We start from the raw sequence: 13,349 nt of genomic DNA on the forward strand, positions 1-13,349 counted from the left end.
CCTCATACCACCAAGAAAGCAGTGCCAGGAGCAGAGCGTGCCCTTTGGACCTGAGATTCCTGTGCAGAGAAGCTCCCAGACCAAGGGAAGACTGATAACAAGGACCTTCCCTCCAGAGCCAACAGAGAAAGACTTCCCCTGGAGCTGCGCCCTGATTTTGGACTTTTAACCTACTTTGCTGTGAGGAAATAAACTTCTCTTTGTTAAAGCCCTCCACTTGTGGCATTTCTGTTATAGCAGCACTAGATAACTAAGAGAACAAGTAGAAAAACTAAAGGAATGACACTAACAATGATGTAAGACAACAGAGACCAGCTGGGACCTTGGAAAGCACATACTCCATCTAAAGGCATTCAAATTCAAAATTTTAAAACATTATTCTAGCCAAACAATGCACACTTGCAGGCTAAATGATGCCTAGAGTTGAAAGTTCTACTGGACTTACATGGTCCTGTTCAAATATCACTTCCATCAATATCTTCCCATGTTCTCCCTCTTAATTAATATCTATATTTCCCTCACTTACATCTCCACAGCACCTTGTCTGGGCATTTGTTATATCATGCAAAGGAGTTTTTTGTCTCTTCCACTAAATTTAGGGCAGAGATCTTTTTGATTTTTATTCTCCAAAAGCACAAAATAATGTTTTGTACAAAAAAAGATGTACCATACAGATTTATAAAATTGAATCTCAACTCCCTCCCTTCTGGTCATGTCATCAAGTGCAAAAGATGAAAAGAACTTGGTCATGGAAACCAAGTGGTTTACTGATCTCAAACAGCTATAGTGAAGGTCCTTGTTTATAAAACAGTCTGCACGATCAAATTCAGAAATATTCCAGAAGTGTTATGAAAGCAGTAAAATCCAGATTAGAGGAATTCAACATTTAGACAATAACATCTAGTTTATCATTAAACAAACTTCTAGAAGGTAACTCTGTGGATAACATACAATAGTAAACATATACCTACCTAATTTCAACGCCCTTTGAAGGGAAAGATTTTTTTGCTTTTAATATGAGGCTTAGAAAAATATTCATAGGCTTATTATCAAGACTGCCAAAGTAGAATAAATAAGAAATTATACAAACAGAAAAAGGATATTACAACTATCTAAACATCTAAATATCATTGGCAAAGCTCTAATGAAACTCTGATTAAGGTTTCCAGCCTTAAACCTGGCCCTGGAAGGCCTATTTTTAAAAATTCAATGAAGAGAAACCTGGAGATACAGGTTTCAATGTCTGAACAATTCCTAGGAAAAGTAATCCCACAGTTGAGCACTAATTCCATCTGTGGTGTGTAGATTGTTTGTAGAACTGGCCACAATTATTTCTTCTGGGTATTCAGACTGCTGTTATAATTCACATCCTCTTATAATCAAAAGGAGCCCTGTGGCACAGTGGTTAAGAGTTCAGCTGCTAACTGAAAGGTCATCAGTTCGAATCTACCAGCCACTCCTTGGAAACCCTATGGGGCAATTCTACTCTGTCCTATAGGGTTGATATGAGTTGGAATCAACTCGATGGCAATGGTTTTGGTTTTTTTTTTTTTTTTTTTTTGGTTTTGTATTCAAGAGGCAGAATCTAATTTCCCACCCCTCAAATTTAGGCTGGCTTTTTTTTACTTGCTTTGGCCAATTAAATGTGGCAGAAGTGATGATGCACTTGTTCCAAGCGTAGGCTGCAAGAGACCTTGTACAATTTCGTTCTCTCTCTCACTCAGAACTGTACTGCTGCCATGCGAACAAGCCCAGGCTGACCGGCTAGATTGTGAAAGACACACAGCAATCTCATAGGCTCCACAGATAATATCCAGCCAACCCCCAAGGCAGAGCCATGTACTTGCAATTGACCCCAGACACATAAGAGAGTCCACCAAGATCAACAGAACTACGCATCTGAGCCCAGACTACATTGCCCACCCCAAAATTACAAGCTAAATAAACAGTTATTGTTTTAAGCCGTTAAATTTTGGGACAATTTGTTATGCAGCAATAGCTTACTGATGTTGGTGTTGTTAGGTGCCATCAAGTCAATTTCAATTCACAGTGATCCCATGTGACAGAACAAACTGCCCCATAGGGTTTTCTCAGCTGTAATCTTTACAGGAGCGGACTGCCAGGCCTTTCTCCTGTGGATCACTTGGTGGGTTTGAATAGTCAACCTTTCGGTTAGCAGCCAAGTGCTTAACAACTGCACCACCAGGGCTCTTTAGCTTACTGATATGTAGGGGGAAAGGTCAAATTGGCCAGGAAAAAAAGGGTCTCCGGAGGATGAGAATACTGCCACCAATGTGAGTGTCAAGAAACAATCATGAAAGAAGAAAACTGTTAAAAAGAAAAAGAAAAAAATGAACCAACTCTGGAGTTGGGGCTAACTTAAGACATTTTGTAAATGAGGCTGCTCTTTCCTTGTGGAGAAACAAAACTTATCCAAATGCTGTCCTTCCTTTGAGGCTGAACTCAAAATACACCTCTTCAACAAAATTTCTTTTGACTGCCCTTGAGCACAGAGATTGCTCCTTCATGAGTTGTGTATAGACAGCACATTACAGGGGAAAGAGGTCTGGACTTGAATTAAAAACTCTAACTCTGAATTCTGGGTTTATCAGCTATGTGTCCTTAGGCAAGTTTCTTCTGTTTTGAATCTGATTCCTCATCTGCTAACTGGAAATTAATAGCTCTCAATCCCATAGGACAGCCGTGAGAACTGAACTGAATTCTAAACGCATCAATGTGCTAAACACAAAATACATGCTCAAAATGATTAAAGTGCAATTTTTTCATTCATTCAACATTGACTGGGTTCCTAGAGTATGTCAGGCTGTGTGCTGGGTACTGGAAGAAAGGAAACAATTACTAATGATGCTACACACAACTGCCATCTATCAATAATTCTTCATGTGGGCAGCCTTCAAACTAAAATAAGGTTAGAAACCACGCCTATATATTTTCATATTTTCTAACAGCATGTGGCACAGTACCTTGAATTTAGTAGTTTCAAAAATGCTTGCAGGCTGTTCGGCTGATTGAAAAATGGCCAGAATTCTACATATAGGTTTTAACATCTGTATCACAAAGCAGGAGCCCTGGTGCTACAGTGGTTAAGAGCTCAAGCTACTAACCAAAAGGTCAGCAGTTTGAATCCACCAGCCGCTCCTTGGAAATCCTATGCGGGCAGTTCTACTCTGTTCTACAGGGTCACTATGAGTCAGAATTAACTCAACAGCCAACAGGTTTGGTTTGGTTTTATCACAAAGTAAAGCCTGAGCATCATAACTTTTATGACATGGCTAACAGAAGACTTACCTGACAGCTTACATCCATCCCTGCTTCCAACAGCACCTGTACGACTGCTTTGTGCCCATTGCGTGCAGCGAGGTGTAGAGGGGTGTGTTTGCGAGTGTTGCAGCTCATTAAGTTAGGGTGAGCACTGACGATCATTTTGACCACTCTAAGCCGTCCATAGAGTGCTGCCAGGTCCAAAGGTGTTTCTAGCTTGCTGTTCCTGATTGTAGGGTCGGTGAGTTCCTCCAGGAGCACAGCAACTACTTCTGAGTGTCCATACTGAGCGGCGCAGTGCAGCGCAGTTTCGTTTTCATTGTTCTGTTTAAGAAAAAGATACAAAATGCAAGTTTTCAGAAATTGACTTAGTTATCATGATCTAAATACAGTGAGTTAAAACCTGAGATTCTTTGAAAATGTCTTAGTTTACCTATCTTAGCGCTTCATTGTTTGTATGTTTGATAAAAGTATTCATCTCTTCTAGCATCAAAAATACCACATTTTACCATTATCACTTCAATAGGGAAAAATCTATCTTTTCCCTCCATTATAAATTACAGTTTCCAAGAGTGATAAATGATTTAGCCGTCTTCGTCGGTGTTCCTGCTGGGCCCAGATGATCACTGCTATTGCACTGTGCATCACACCTCTCTGACATTTGTTGGTAAGGGAGATTAATAACAATTAGAACACACTTTTAACAGACTGGCTTTTCAAAAGACAGCTGAGACGGTAAACTCTTGATAATGATAGATTTGCAAATTAAGTTTCATTTTATTTTTCATATAAATACAAATCATTGCTTCTTTTGCAAAGAGAATGAAGAATTGCTGTCACAAAGATACAAGAGTATCTTTTTGAAACATTATTATGGATTGAGAGGATTTATACCCCTTCCCAGATAAGCTACCAGAAGTATCACAGTACTACAGGCAGACAGTCTTACAAGTGCTGCAGTTGTAAATTAGTGAGATGTCCTCAGCAGATCGAAATTGTTAAGATGGAGAAAACTGAACCCAGATGCAAAGCTGATGGATATTTTAGACATTTGGGCAGAACTGTGTAGGTCGATGGGGTATGGGTATGTCATGAGGTGGAAGGGTAAGCCAGGAGAAATGTGAACAAAAAAGAATTTTTAGCAACAAAAATGCAGTAATTCTGAACGCAGGGTCTGGAGGAAAAGGTGTTTATTATCATCAGAGTTATCATAGCTATGTCTCAGAGAGAGCTGCATGTCACTCATTAAATTCTCACAACAACACTATAAGATAGGTACGATTATCATCATCTCCATTTTACAAATGAGGAAACTGAGGCTCTGAGTAGTTGAATAACTGCTTTCAATTATACAACGATTTAGTGGTAGAGTCAGGATTTGAACCCATTTAGTCTAGACCCCAGGTCAGTGTTCTTAAATGATCATACACATTGCATTCCTCAGTAACAACTATTGCTACTACCATTTGCTAGTGCCTAAAAACCACAAATGTTGTCCCATTTAACTCTTATAATGATCCTACAAAGTTATCTCCATTTCATGGCTGAGAAAATTGAAATACATAAAGGTTAAATTACATGCCCAGGCAGAGTTAGGATCTTTTGGAGAACCCATGACTGTCAAAATCCAAACCCACTCATGCTCTTTCCATCATACCACACTGCCTTCCCTGTGTTGCTGTTTTGTCAAAGAAGATCAGGAAATCAGCGATCTGAAAACAGAACTTCGAAGGGTCGTGCCCAGAAGATGGAACAGGAAGTAGCTGCTTAGATAGCTATTCTGACCAGAACCCAAGGTCAAGGAGGGTCCAAACCCAAATAAATTTTAATCTTACAGAAAGTAACTCAGTCTTACTCTGGATGGTACAAGAACGCAGATAAATAAGTTGAAAGTCTAAAGGGAAGATTTGAAAGCTTAAAAAGAGGAGTGGCAAGGGAGAAAAAAAAGCACTAGGAAAGACTTATTACAGTAAAACCTGCAAAAGGTGGAACCTGTGTTAAGGTGGAAACCTGTCAGAAAAAGAAAACTCAGATATTTTCCACTAAGACTTGCTCTCTGTTAGTGGAAAATATTTGAGTTTTCCTTCTCCAACAGGTGTCTGCCTTACACAGGCTCCGGCTTTCACGAGCAATAGAAAAGTGGTAAGACTGCACCCTGTCAAAGGCGGAAAGCCTGAGAGACCCAGAAAAACAAAGCAGTCTCATTGAGTTCCAGCTCTCACAGGTTTCACTTTTCTTTTTAAATGAGTATCAGGAGAGGGCATTTGAAAGCCAGCTCCAGAGGAAAAACCTACTCCTTGGAGGCAGTCAATGAAAAGTTAAGAGCTGACAGATGGACTCACTAACTGGAGGTATCACTGCTTTAACTATGTCTGGGGAGCTGTTCCTATACATTGTTTGAATGGGTTACTCTAGTCTGCTTCCTCATAGACACTGACCACATACAGGTTTAGACTCCCTAGTTCTCTTATCTAGATAAATTTTATAAACCTGAGAAGAAAATCAGTCTTAATACTTTAAGCCCTAAAAGTATAATATAGAAATATGCTGCCTGACCAAAGCAAATTTCCCTTTGGTCTGAAAGAGATTCAATCTCATTTTGAGATAGACCAATTAGGAAATAATGACTCCTCAAAGGCCTCTCCACTTTTCCAGAGCCTTTACTCTAGGAAATTATAAGAGCAAAATTGAAGCTTTTTCTAATAATACCAATTAGCACTACTCAGATCTCAAGAGAAATTATTTCAATCATTCAAGACCTACTCAGGAGAAAATGTTCACAGATTTTACCCATGATAAACACATACTTGGAATGTCACATCAGTGAAGAGCACAAATGTGGCACCTTTACAAAAGGTATGATTGTGTACTTGTGTTCATACTCACTAGTGATCTTAAAAAAAAAAAAACTATACTTTGAAATAAATAAGCTGTGATTAAACACTAATTAATAATTGCTACCCAGTCAACCAAGAACATTTCTAAAAGGGTTTACATGCCTTTTTTTTTTTTTTTTTTTACCAAATGAGTATTCTCTGAAAAATTAAGATACTTCCAGGCAATGGGTGGCAGAACTAAATTGGCTGACAAAAACTATTTATCAAAAGATCTTGCTTCAAAGCAAAACTAATGGAAACTACCTAACACTAGTTGGGTTCAAGTTTTGTGAATGGCAGAGGGAATGTACTTAGGAGATATGGCTTCTCTGGTTTTTGCCCTAATGTCAAAAGAAAAAAAGAGAGAAAGAGAGACAGTAGGTAAAAAAAAGGAAAAAGATAAATGTGCAGAGAAATATAAATTTAAAATATACACAACATAAGAAGAAAGAAAATTATAAATCCATTGATGAAAGACAGGAAGGATGTGGCAATTATAAAAATCATAATCAGGGCATAGAGTCCGCTCTGTTTTTTTAAAATTATGTCACCCTAAACTGTCACCAATGTCACCCTAATTCTACAGCAGTATGGAATGGTGAACAGGACCCGGGTTGAAGTACTAACATGCTACTTACTAGCAATAGTAATCACTAAATCTCTCTGAGCCTAACTTTTATTATCTGTAAAATGAGAATATTACCTTCCCTATACAGTATAATTTATGTATCAAAAGAGATAATAACAAAATGTTTTGTAAACTTTAAAGTGATATTAGAAACCAAGGATCACTTTCAGGTATCAAAATGAAGCCCTGATTGTGATATAGATGTAATTTTATCATCATAACACAGTGCATAGCTGGTTAAAATCTTGGGTTGTGGATCAGAAAAACCTGGATTCAAATACTGGCTGCGTCACTTTGTAGCTGTGATATCTTAGGCAAATTACTTAATCTCTCTAAAACTGTTTCCCCATATATAAAATAGGAACCTTAATACCTACCTACTCAGGCTCCTGTAGGGCTTAGTCATGCCATATACCTAATCTCACAAAGCCTGACATACAGTAAATACTCCATAGTGGTAAGATTTATGGTGAAAATAATAATGTGCTGCTGTGGGCTCTGGAGTCAGAGAGACCTGGTACCAAGTTTTGGTTTTAGTCATCCAGGAACGTGTGGCCTTAAAGAAGTTATTTAGCTTTTCTGAGCCCCATTTTTCATCTATAAAATGGGAGTGCTAATATTATTTTAGAGGATGGTTGTGAGAGTTAAACCAAATAACATACTGCAGGTGAACTTGCTTAACACAGTGCTTGGCTTATCTTAGGTGTCAAGAAATGTTCATTACCATTTTCATTCCTTCCTTCTATTGTTTAAATAGATATAGGATTATAATTAGCTAGAGAATCCGTGTCCCATTTAGAGAGGAAAAAAGCTAAAATCAAGAGTTAATCATAAAAATAAAATTCCCACGTCCAAAACATTTAGGAAAAATGACCTCGCATGAGAGAACTATGTTAGCACTAAAGGTAGATACACAAAATATGAATGAACAAAAGTACGGAAAGCATGGCATTAAAACCACAAGAAACTGAAAACTTGTTGCCAATAGAAACCACAACAGTAGAAGTGAAAAAAGAACTTTTAATTCCAATCTCCTTAAAAAGACATTCTTTTTGTATTTTAATGCTCTGTTCAACATGACAGAAAACAAGCGTGTCTCTTTAAAACATACTGTTAAAATTACATACCATTTAAAATCCTCATCTTTCAAATATAAATGAGTACTACCTGTTTTTTCTTATTCTCATATCATTTAAAAACCATTTTACTTCCAAAAGCTAACATCCTCTTGTTTAACCTTGGATTGTTTTTTCCTTTTTATTATTTCAGGCTTGCTCTGTGGCATTAGTCAATTTTAAGAATAACCACCAGATGGCTCATTTCATAAATGATGTTCTACCTTTTGGTTTTCTGAGGAACAGAGGAACATTCTCATTAATTTTCCTTTTAGTATGATATAAAAATAAAGATAGCCATAACTATCAAATTTTTAGTATGATACAAAAATAAAGATAGCCAACTATCAGAAGATTGAATTTCTGAGTGCATTGCCATAAAAAAAAAAATCTGCATTTTTTGGTAACCTGTAAGTATAGCAATCTTTATTGTGATAAATATTAAGAAGATACTTTTCCAATTAATAAAATGCTTTTCTGATTAGTCCCTTTCTACAGTTCCATTTTGTTGAAAGTATTTTTCTTCCCTTTGCTGTTTACAGCTAGTGTTGCTTTTTAGTCTTTAATCTGAGTTTCAAAGGCCGGCACAGTCTATATCCATTTGAACAATATGCTAATTGTATTTTATTAGATGAGCTTGCCCTATAGTAACCTACTTGCATTGATACAGGACAACTGCCAACCTACAGCTTTATGCCACGGTTGTAATTCAATTGTTGGACTGCATGCTGGTTTTCAAATATAGTTTTACAAAATGGAAACAGTAGGGGGCATGCAGAGCTCAAGATGTTTGTTATCATACTGCATTAAAGGACCATACTTTACTTTCCTGAATCTCCGGTCTTACTCACTTAGAATACTGAAAGTGGCATTCCTTTTTAATGTTTCCTTTACGCGTAATATGGATAGCACGTGTCATTTTCAACTCATACTTGAAAAGATTTTGACTTTTTCTGTCAGTATCATACAGCTGCTGTGTTTTACTCAACTTACTGTAGACATGTGTACATATAAACACATGCAGGAAATTTCTAATTAAATATGTGACCAGCAACAGTATACACTGTACTTTGCATTTTGATTCACAAAATTGTACTTATAGTGAAAGTGCCATGTAAATGGAAAAGCATTTTACAAATGATAGCTATCATTGTTTCAGTATTTAAAATTTTAAGAAAAACTAATTTGCATTACAAATGTGTATTCTGTTCTATCTTTAAATATTCAACAGCTATAAAATGAATCCTTATATAATGCACGCAAAAATATTACAACTACTTCCTTTATGTGGGATTTTCTTTTTTACCAAAATAGCATTATAAATGCTCCATCTTAGTGCCTGTGCATCATATCCAAATGCCAAATAACTTTTCAAACTTCTCCTTTAAGAAATTCAGCAGTGGAAAGGTTCTGGGCAGGGTAAAGATCGAAATAATCAATTTTTCAACATGCCTTTGGCTTTGTGAACTCTAGAAGAATTATAGCATGAGCAAATATTTGACAAGGGCACCTGTTCATTGACTCTGGAATGTGATGGTCCATGGTGAATAAGAATCTTCACAATTTCCACATCTCCTTTCCAGGCAGCCAGGTGAATAGGAAAATAACCTTTATTATCTGCTACATTTGTTGATGCCTCATATTGAAGTAGTTTGAGAACTATGTCCCTAGGAAGAAAAAAAAAAAACAGAAAAGAAAATACGCTGAACAACACAGATTTTATTAAACAGACAATTATGAAACTATACCAGGAGTTTACCTACTCAACATGTGGCTCTTTTACTTACCTGGAAAATACCAACCACCACAAGCACAGAGAGAGCACTGACTAAGCAATGGAAACTACTTTAATTGAATTCATCTGGGCAAAATTTCTTATTTCTTTAACTGAATAGATTAAGTAAAGTAAATAAAGAGGATACTTCCTCCCATGTTTAAAAGGGAAAGATCTTTCCAGATAGGCCTCTTTTGACATTGAACCTGAAGGAAACGTCAGGGTTACAAGCAAACTCCCTGTTTACAAAAAAAAAAAGAAATGAAATGATCACATTACCAGGAGACATTCAGGGCATTTATACATCATTCTCTAAAGAACTGGAATAAGGGATTGATGCTGCATATAAATGAGAAGGCAGAAGGCTCACTAAAGATCCTGAATAAGCTCAAGATTGGAAAAGTTTAATAAATTTTTCAGCCATGGCACACGTTGTACTTTGAATGTGTATTGTTCATATTTCTATACTCCCTCATTTTTCTCCACCAAGCCTAAGAAATTATTTCAAGAGAGAAATTCATTTAAGAAGATAAATTTCACCATTGTCACAATGTCAATATACCCTCAATACACACTACCTACAGGATTTTGCACTCAATCCCCACCAATTTTCAAAGTAAAAATCCTGAACTGCAATATTCAATCTCAGGATGAATTACTAAACAGTTATGAGTACACATTATATTGAACTTTGTATCAAACAATCAGAAACAATAATTCTCAAAAAAAAAAACCTTTATTTTCATTTAGATACATTTAAGAAGCAAATTCTAATAACTCACTAAATGATACATACAGATACAAACATACAATTACACTATATTCTAAAGTTGCTTGTCATATATAACAAATCACCAAGGAGGAGGGTGAATGTAACAGGAAGAGCTAAATTTAAATATTTCATAAAATCAGACTCTAAATGGAAGTAACCAAATGAGAAAAGTAGAAGGGAGCTGGAATAGAAGGGAGGTTAGAACTCTGATAGTTCACTAGAAAAATACACGATACAACACAAAATTATAGTGAATGGTTAAACACATTGTCCCTAATATGGCACAAACACACAATACTGAACATAGGTGATAAATGTTATGAAATCATAATGTAAGAATTGAGAATATATTATAGAATATGTTGAGAATATGTATGTTAAGAAAGGTTCAAAAAGTCCTAATTTTTCTAATGATTAAGATTCATAAAAAATAAGAATAAATCATCTTAACATTTCTGTTTAAAATCTACAGTGTTATTTTATAAGATCTGAATTTAGGAGACTTGAATTTGAGTCCCAGCTCTGGAATCTACTATGTGACCCTGGAAAAGTTATTTAATCTCATTTTTCTCTTCAGTAGATGATATTGTGGTAATAATAATCTCCACTACCCAAGATAGTTGAGAGCATTAAATGGGTTCACAGAAAAGAAACCACGCAATATAAAGTAAAACCAAAAAAAAACCTGTTGCCTTAGAGTCAGTTCTGACTCCTAGCAACCCCACAGGACAGAGTAGAACTGCCCCATACGGTTTCCAAGGAGTGGCTGGTGGATTCAAACTGCCAACCCTTTGGTTAGCAGCTGTAGCTCTTAACCACTGTGCCACCAGGGCTCCAATATAAAGTAAAGCACCATACAAATATTAGTACTTGACCCAAGTAAAAATAAAACCCTTTATAATTGAAAACGCTTCTGGCAAATCACCTCTGAAAAAGAGAATATGCAAGTCAGAAGGAAACTTCAAGGTTCTCCAGTTCATATGCTACTACAATCTCTCCCCTATGCAAGAATTGTTATATAGGGTCTTCCATTCTGAAATAATTAAGTAACTACCTTGAGGTAATGAGGATTTAATACCTATGAATAATAACAAAAGCAGTTAAAAACCAGAAGATCTGGTTTGAAGTCCCAATTCTCTACTGCTTACCAGCTTGGTTACCTTGGGTAAACAAAATAATATCTCTCTCTCTCAGATACTGTTAAAATTGAGTTTAAAGACTACATCGTTGCTGCCAGCTTCAAAGGGTTATGGTGTAAATCAAAGGAGAAACAGATATGGAAACCTTTTTATAACAATAAAATTATATACAATCACAAGCTATGTTGAAGGCAGGATCCTGCAATGTTGAACAAATCAAGTTATTTCTTTTAACAGTTATATCTTTTACCTCAACACTTAAAAGGTAAAATAATACCAAAGGAAACATGGCCAAATTAAATACCTAGGTCTAAAAAGTAGAATTTTGCATGCTCCAAAGAGCCTTATTCAAATTCACACACCACAGAAAGGCAATGTGAGAAGGGTTTTTATTCAATTTCTCCACGTTTAAGTAAACAAAGAAGTATCTGAAACTTCTCCTATAAAGCATTTTCTTTTAAAGGGTAAAGAGGAAAGATTGGTGGGATCATCCATCCTATTTCCTTTTATTCTCACTCAAGCAATTCAGAATTTCATTTGTTCTTTAGCTCAATTTTTGTGGTCATCTTCCATATGTACGTGATATGTATTCATCCTTCTTTATTTATCAGGAAGACTTATGACAGAGGAAAAAAATGCATATTTTACAGCTAACTTACTGATTATTTGTACTGTGTAATGTTACCAGCATCTAATATCTAAGTCAGGAAAGAATATCAGTAAATTTATGAAATAACCTAGGTGAACACTAAGACCCTAATAACTAAATACAATTTTTTGTCTTTGACTTTAGTTCAGCCTTACATCTTATTCAGAGGTATCAGCTAAAGAAGTGGCTGACCTCAAATTTCTAGTGTGAAAATCACTTATTTGTAAAATATAAAGTTGTATCTCTGATCAAATGAGTACCTATCAGCCTTACTGAATCATTAGTAAAATATAAATCAACAATTTGTCATTAATCTTTCTTATGACATATCCAAGTATATATCATAAGTAATATATATTACATGGGCCTTTTTTACCCAGGTTCGCTAACACTTTAAACTTCAGGTACTTCCTCTAATGTCTAACCAGAAGAGTAGTTAACACTAGGATCCTACCAAGTCAGAATTATTATTGTTTTATTTAAATTAAGCCTAATATCTTATTCAGAGGTATCAATAAATACTGGCTGAGCTTGATTAACTGGTATGAAATATTACGTTTTATTGCTGATCAATGTCTGTGGAATAGCAAGCTGCAAACTAATCCTACATCTTAAACATAAATTGGCATACTCTTTGTTTTTTTAATTTTTTTATTGTACTTTAGATGAAGGTTTACAGAACAAACAGTTTCTCATTAAACAGTCAGTACACATATTGTTTTATGGCGTTGGTTAACAACCCCATGACATGTTAACACTCTCCCTTCTTGACTTTGAGGACCTTTTTTTTGGTGAAAATATACACAGCCAAAGTTACATCATTTTGAAAGTTTCTACATGAACAATTCAGTGACATTGATTACATTCTTCCAGTTGTGCTGCTAATCTCACTATCCTTTTCCAAATTATTCTATCACCATTATCTTCAACTCACTGTCCCCTAGACTTCCCATCAAACCTTTTGAGTTGCTATTATCAATTTGATCTCACATAGATAATTATTTTTTGTTTTTTTGTTTTTTGTTTTTGGTACCTTAGATGAAGGTTTGCAGAACAAATAGTTTCTCATTAAACAATTAGTACACATACCGCTCTATGACAAAGGTTAACAACC

General features: G+C 35.8%; 1 protein-coding gene across 1 annotated transcript in view; it reads right to left on the reverse strand.

Annotated features, from left to right (window-relative positions):
- LOC101357705 (ankyrin repeat and sterile alpha motif domain-containing protein 1B) overlaps nucleotides 1-13,349 on the reverse strand; it is a gene marked incomplete at its 3' end in the record, with an annotated part of 440,450 nt that overhangs the window by 246,182 nt on the left and 180,919 nt on the right. The window contains exons 3-4 of the mRNA XM_004374005.2: nucleotides 9,412-9,568; nucleotides 3,310-3,606 (exon numbers count right to left, since the gene is read on the reverse strand). Coding sequence (XP_004374062.2) covers nucleotides 3,310-3,606; nucleotides 9,412-9,568 — 454 coding nt within the window. The remainder of the gene's footprint in view (nucleotides 1-3,309; nucleotides 3,607-9,411; nucleotides 9,569-13,349) is intronic.

The sequence above is a fragment of the Trichechus manatus genome, unplaced genomic scaffold, assembly GCF_000243295.1.
Source record: "Trichechus manatus latirostris isolate Lorelei unplaced genomic scaffold, TriManLat1.0 scaffold00027, whole genome shotgun sequence".
Taxonomy (NCBI): Eukaryota; Metazoa; Chordata; class Mammalia; order Sirenia; family Trichechidae; genus Trichechus; species Trichechus manatus.